We start from the raw sequence: 5,920 nt of genomic DNA, 5'->3' as shown, positions 1-5,920 counted from the left end.
GTGGGGCTGCCATAGGTACGTGGGGCTGCCATGGGTACGTGCTGAGCTCTTTGCAGGAGCGTTCAGTGGTCTGAAGCACCTGGAACTATCTTGCTATCTTGTTCTCCAGAGCCCACAGCTTAGGAGCTTTTGTAATCCTTGAGCCTGCAGCTTTCCTAGCGTGGCTCAAACAGGCTTAGCAGCGAGCGCTTGATTCAGGAGTGCTGAGCTTGCTCAGGAACTGGAGGGCAGCCAGGGCGCGCGGCGGTGGCTCAGGCTGAGCCTGTATTCATTTAAAAGATCTCTGGGCAATCTGATCTTCGTCCCTGCTGGCTGGCAGAGCAGAGGAGGGGGCGCTGCTGGGCACTGAGGGGAAGCAGGCGGGTCTGCTGGGCACCGGAGCATTTCTCAATGAAATCTGTTTCCTTCTCAGGTATTAAGAACTGTGATCCCAAGGGCCCCCTGATGATGTACATTTCTAAAATGGTGCCAACCTCCGACAAGGGCCGTTTCTATGCTTTCGGTCGTGTTTTCTCTGGTCTCGTATCGACCGGCTTGAAGGTCAGGATCATGGGACCCAACTACACGCCTGGCAAGAAGGAGGATCTGTACCTGAAGCCAATCCAAAGGTTGGTCCCGGCTGGGTGCAGCGCCAGGGCAGCTGTCCTTCCCGTTTGTGTCTCTGAGGCCGTGAAACAGCCTTCTGTCCCTGCAGGACCATCCTCATGATGGGCCGCTACGTGGAGCCCATTGAGGACGTGCCTTGTGGAAACATCGTGGGGCTGGTTGGCGTCGATCAGTTCCTGGTGAAGACTGGAACCATCACCACCTTCGAGCACGCTCACAACATGCGGGTGATGAAGTTCAGCGTCAGCCCTGTGGTGCGAGTGGCCGTGGAAGCCAAGAACCCTGCAGACCTGCCCAAACTGGTGGAGGGGCTGAAACGCCTCGCCAAGTCTGACCCTATGGTGCAGGTGAGCCTGCAGGAAATCCCAGTCCTGCTCAGGAGTCGCTGTGGTGCTTCTGGTTGTGGTTGCAGCGGGAGAGCTGGCAGAAGGGGCTGCAGTTATTGGTTCCAGCCCTCCCAGAGTGGGGAGGAATGGAGCGTTCCTCCCTCGTGCTGACTCATCCCCAGAACTGCAGAAGGAGTTTCTAAAACAGTTCTATGAGTCAAGGCAGAAAATCAGAGGCCGTCAGGCAAATGCTGGTGTTTCACATGCGGGAGCTTCCGTTGCTATCAGCCCAAAGTCTCACCTGCTGTCTTAACGTTTGGGTTTTGGTTTTCTTTTTTCCAGTGCATCATTGAGGAGTCTGGAGAGCACATCATTGCTGGCGCAGGGGAGCTGCACTTGGAAATCTGCCTGAAGGATCTGGAGGAGGACCACGCTTGCATTCCTATCAAGGTACGGCTGCTGTGTGCAGCCTGGCAGGCTGAGCGAGGGGCTGTGAAGCAGCGTGCTTTGATGGCACCGACACACAGCTTGAACAGCAGGGGCTGCTGTTGAACCCGCAGCATAACAGCTCTGTGCTGGCAGCCTTTGTGCTGCTGGGAGCTGCAGGCTGGTGGCTCACAGCTCTTCCCTGCTGTTTGTCGCTGCAGAAATCGGATCCCGTCGTGTCTTACCGTGAGACGGTCAGCGAGGAATCCAACGTGATGTGCCTTTCCAAGTCCCCCAACAAACACAACAGGCTGTACATGAAGGCCCGGCCCTTCCCTGACGGTTTGGCTGAGGACATTGACAAGGGCGAGGTCTCTGCTCGCCAGGAGCTGAAGCAAAGAGCTCGTTACCTGGCTGAGAAGTACGAGTGGGACGTCACCGAAGCCAGGAAGATCTGGTGCTTCGGTCCTGACGGCACCGGGCCCAACATCCTGACCGACATCACCAAGGGAGTGCAGTACCTGAACGAGATCAAGGACAGCGTGGTGGCTGGCTTCCAGTGGGCCACCAAGGAGGTAGGGGTGGTGCGTGGGGCCGGGCTGCCGCGGGGCAGAACAGCGCGGTGCCTCGGTGGCTTGGGAGGCTGCTGGGAGCTCCAGAGCTGCTGCCTGCAGCCGCGACTCGGAGGTGGGAGGAGCAGGGCTCCCCTCTGGCCCCAGTGCTGCCCCACAGCCCACCTTTGCTCACCCAGGGCGTCCTGTGCGAGGAGAACATGCGCGGCGTCCGCTTCGATGTGCACGATGTGACCCTGCACGCCGATGCCATCCACCGCGGGGGCGGCCAGATCATTCCCACTGCCAGGAGGTGCCTGTATGCCTGCGTGCTCACCGCCCAGCCCAGGCTCATGGAGCCCATCTACCTTGTGGAAATCCAGGTAAGGCAAATCCTCTCTCCCCACCCGAGGAGAGCGGAGGTGGGCGGTTTGCAGCCCCCAACTCCTCTGTCCCGCAGTGCCCAGAGCAGGTGGTCGGTGGCATCTACGGTGTGCTGAACAGGAAGCGTGGCCACGTCTTTGAGGAGTCCCAGGTGGCTGGCACCCCCATGTTCGTGGTCAAGGCCTACCTGCCTGTCAACGAGTCCTTTGGTGAGTGTGGGGCGGCTCCTCCTGCTCGCCATTCATTTTCCCCTGTATTCAGCACTGGTGAGGCCGCACCTCGAGTGCTGTGTCCAGTTTTGGGCCCCTCACTGCAAGAAAGATATTGAGGCCCTGGAACGTGTTCAAAGGAGGGCAACAAAGCTGTGAGGGGTCTGGAGCACAGGGCTGATGAGGAGAGGCTGAGCTGGGAATGTTCAGCCTGGAGAAGAGGAGGCTCAGGGGAGACCTCATTGCTCTCTATAACTGCCTGAAAGGAGGCTGCAGTGAGCTGGGGGTCGGCCTCTGCTCTTGTGTCATCATAGGAGCAGAGGGAATGGCTTCAAGCTACGGCAGGGGAGATTCAGGCTGAACATGAGGAAGAATTACTGTTCAGAAAGGGTGGTCAGGCACTGCAATGGATGCCCAGGGAGGTGGTGGAGTCACCGAGCCTGGGGGTGTTCAAGGAAAGGCTGGATGTTGTGTTGAGGGACGTGGTTTAGTGGGAGCTGTTGGGAATAGGTGAGCGGTTGGACTGGATGAGCTTTGAGGTCTTTTCCAACCTTGGTGATTCTGTGATTCGTGTCCTGTGCTTTAAGGGCTGGAGGTGGGGTGGGATGTGGGCTGGTGGTGGCGGTGGGGGGAGGCTGGAGGTTCACGGGAAGGTGGAATCCTGCATCTGTGGGGCTGGGCTGTGGTTCCCCTTCCGACTCCTCTCCTCTCCCCTCCAGGTTTCACAGCTGACCTGAGGTCCAACACAGGCGGCCAGGCTTTCCCCCAGTGCGTGTTTGACCACTGGCAGATCCTGCCTGGGGATCCCTTCGACAGCACCAGCCGCCCCTCGCAGGTGGTGGCTGAGACCCGCAAACGTAAGGGGCTGAAGGAGGGCATCCCAGCCCTGGACAACTTCCTGGACAAGTTGTAAAGGCTGCGCACCCACCGTCACCGGTGTGGGACTCAGACAAACTAACTAGTGTAACAGCGGGCAGAGGGTAGAACTGCAGCGCCCATCTCTTTGCATTGTACTTAATCAGTTCCATAGCGATTGGAGACTTTCAAAAAAAACAAAAAGGAAACAAAAAAAAGCATTGATATTCAGCCTTATAGGTTTCTGTGTTGCACATGACTCATGTGGGGCCCTGCTCGGTGCCATTGTAACGAAGCATTTCCACTCGATGCAACTAGAGTTGCCTGATTCCATATTTATTTGACTTGAGCTGAGGAGCGTCTCTGCTTTGTTTTGCTGATGGGGGGGAAGAGGAGAGACTGAGGGGTGCAGGGGCTGCTCCCCCTTTCCTGGGGGGGTGATGGTGCCCGGCGGTGGGGGGGGGAGGAGGTGTTGTGGTTGGGCAGCAACTCGAAGGCAGGGAGATCTTGTGCAGTGTGATCGTCATCATGAGCATCAACCAATGTATTAGTGCCACTGGAAATAATAAATTTGATATGGTGATGAAGGGTTGGCCGTGCGCCTCCTCGCTTTGCTGGGCCACGCGCGGTCCCTGCGTGCTGCCGGGGCGCCGGGCCCTGCAGGATCCCCGGGCTCCGAGAGCTCAAAGCTGCGGGATTCCCAGCGGCGGAGGGGGAGCAGCGGTGCGGGACCGCCGGGAGGCGCCGCCGGGATTCGAACCCGGATCCCGCAGCTCCTTGGGCGAGGCCGGGCAACCGGGCGGGGCCACCCGCGCGGCCTCATCCGCGCATTCCAGCATGACGTCACTTCGAGAAGCCAATGATAGCGCGCGAGGGGCGGGACGTCGGAGGCGCCGTGGCCAATAGCGGAGGCGGAGGGGTGGAGCCGGCAGCAGTGGTGGAATGCGGCGGCGGCGGTGCGGGCGGGGGCGGCTCAGGTGCGGCGGCGGCGCGGGGCGATGCGGGGCGGGGGGCGGCGCGGGGCTCGGCGCGGGGCTCAGCCGCGAATCCCGCTCCGCAGGGGCTGAACCGAGCGGAGGGGAAGCCGCGGGACCGCGGCCATGTCCACCTTCCGGCAGGAGAGCGTGGAGGACTTCTACGAGATGGGGGAAGAGCTGGGCAGGTGAGCGGGGGGCGGCGGGGCCGGGGGGAAGCGCCGGCGGGAGGAAAGAGGGCGGGAAGCGGCATTCGTGGCGTTAAATTGCCGTCCTCCGGTGCCCCCGGGCGGCCCCGCGTTTGTGGGGCGGGTCCCGATGCGCGTCCCGCACCGCTTTGGGATTTCGCCGTGCCGCTCCGCTGCGATTTGGGGCCGGCGCGGCGCTGCGGTCCTTATATGGCTCCGCGGGACCGGGAGAGAGGAACGGACGGACGGGCGGACGGACGTCAGCGGGGAGGGGCCGGGAGGGGCGGCGATGCGGAGCTGCGGGGCTGCGGGGCGGCGTCCTCCTCCACGGCGCTGCGGGGATTTGGGGGAAGGGAGCGGGGGTTGAGCGGCCCCGAGCCTGCGGAGAGATGGGGCGGGAGGGACGGACAGCCCCAGCCCCATCCGTTGGGATGAGCGGCCCCGAGCCTACGGACTGAGGTTGGGGTCACGGACGAGCGGGGCTGTGGGGCTGGCTTCCTGCACGGCCCGGCAGCGTGGGGACAGCTGAGCAGCTGCTGCGTCCGTGGGAGGAAGAGATTTCCTTCCCACATCCCATGCTGCAGGGTCGGGATGCACCCCGAGCTTATGGGGCAGCCCTATGGGCTCTGCTGTAGGGGCTGCTCTGCCCCATCCCCATCTGGGGAGGATGTTGGCTGCATCCGAGAGAACCCCGCTTCCCACCAGCTGTTGGGATCTGTGCCTTCTCCCATTGCCTGAGCCGTGCTGAAGGTTCTCAGGTTCTTTCCTCCCACAGCGGCCAATTTGCCATCGTGAGAAAATGCCGGGAGAGGAAAACAGGCCTGGAATACGCAGCCAAATTCATCAAAAAGCGACGGCTGTCGTCGAGCCGCCGGGGGGTGAGCAGGGAGGAGATCGAGAGGGAGGTGGACATCCTGAGGGAGATCCAGCACCCCAACATCATCACCCTGCACGACATCTTCGAGAACAAGACGGACGTGGTGCTGATCCTGGAGCTGGTGTCTGGCGGGGAGCTCTTCGACTTCCTGGCGGAAAAGGAGTCGCTGACGGAGGAGGAGGCCACGCAGTTCCTCAAGCAGATCCTGGACGGGGTGCATTACCTGCACTCCAAGCGCATCGCACACTTTGACTTGAAGGTGGGGGTCTGGGGTGGGGGTGGGAGCTGTAGGGATCGGGTGGGACGTTGGGCGGTCAGCTGTTGGTCAGCTGGGCTGCTGTTGGTCTTTTTGGCCACTGGGACGCTCTGCAGGCTTGTGGTTGTCTGTTGGCCATCTCTTGGCCAACCGTTGGTCACCTGGGACGCAGCTGGCCTTCATGGTTGCTGGGATGCCCTGCTGGCTTGTGGTCAACCTGTGGCCAATTGTTGGTCAATTATTGGTCAACCATCGGCCTTCGTGGCTG

General features: G+C 61.2%; 2 protein-coding genes across 2 annotated transcripts in view; both read left to right on the top strand.

Moving 5' to 3' along the window:
* Positions 1 to 3,944, top strand: part of EEF2 (eukaryotic translation elongation factor 2) — an 8,015-nt gene extending 4,071 nt beyond the window's left edge. The window contains exons 9-15 of the mRNA XM_042836242.1: positions 413 to 608; positions 695 to 953; positions 1,275 to 1,382; positions 1,580 to 1,933; positions 2,110 to 2,292; positions 2,370 to 2,502; positions 3,222 to 3,944. Of these exons, the coding sequence (XP_042692176.1) occupies positions 413 to 608; positions 695 to 953; positions 1,275 to 1,382; positions 1,580 to 1,933; positions 2,110 to 2,292; positions 2,370 to 2,502; positions 3,222 to 3,415 (1,427 nt within the window). The 3' untranslated portion in view covers positions 3,416 to 3,944. The remainder of the gene's footprint in view (positions 1 to 412; positions 609 to 694; positions 954 to 1,274; positions 1,383 to 1,579; positions 1,934 to 2,109; positions 2,293 to 2,369; positions 2,503 to 3,221) is intronic.
* Positions 3,945 to 4,300: 356 nt separating this feature from the next.
* The window catches only part of DAPK3 (death associated protein kinase 3), a 4,332-nt gene continuing 2,712 nt past the window's right edge, over positions 4,301 to 5,920 (top strand). Inside the window, exons 1-3 of the mRNA XM_042836226.1 lie at positions 4,301 to 4,334; positions 4,418 to 4,519; positions 5,295 to 5,655. Coding sequence (XP_042692160.1) covers positions 4,458 to 4,519; positions 5,295 to 5,655 — 423 coding nt within the window. The 5' untranslated portion in view covers positions 4,301 to 4,334; positions 4,418 to 4,457. The remainder of the gene's footprint in view (positions 4,335 to 4,417; positions 4,520 to 5,294; positions 5,656 to 5,920) is intronic.

This window comes from Centrocercus urophasianus, unplaced genomic scaffold, assembly GCF_019232065.1.
Source record: "Centrocercus urophasianus isolate 14NV4802_14NV808 unplaced genomic scaffold, USGS_Curo_1.0 seq_580, whole genome shotgun sequence".
NCBI lineage: Eukaryota > Metazoa > Chordata > Aves > Galliformes > Phasianidae > Centrocercus > Centrocercus urophasianus.
The sequence above is the reverse complement of the archived record's forward strand: the minus strand, read 5'-3'. Positions and strand labels throughout refer to the sequence as shown.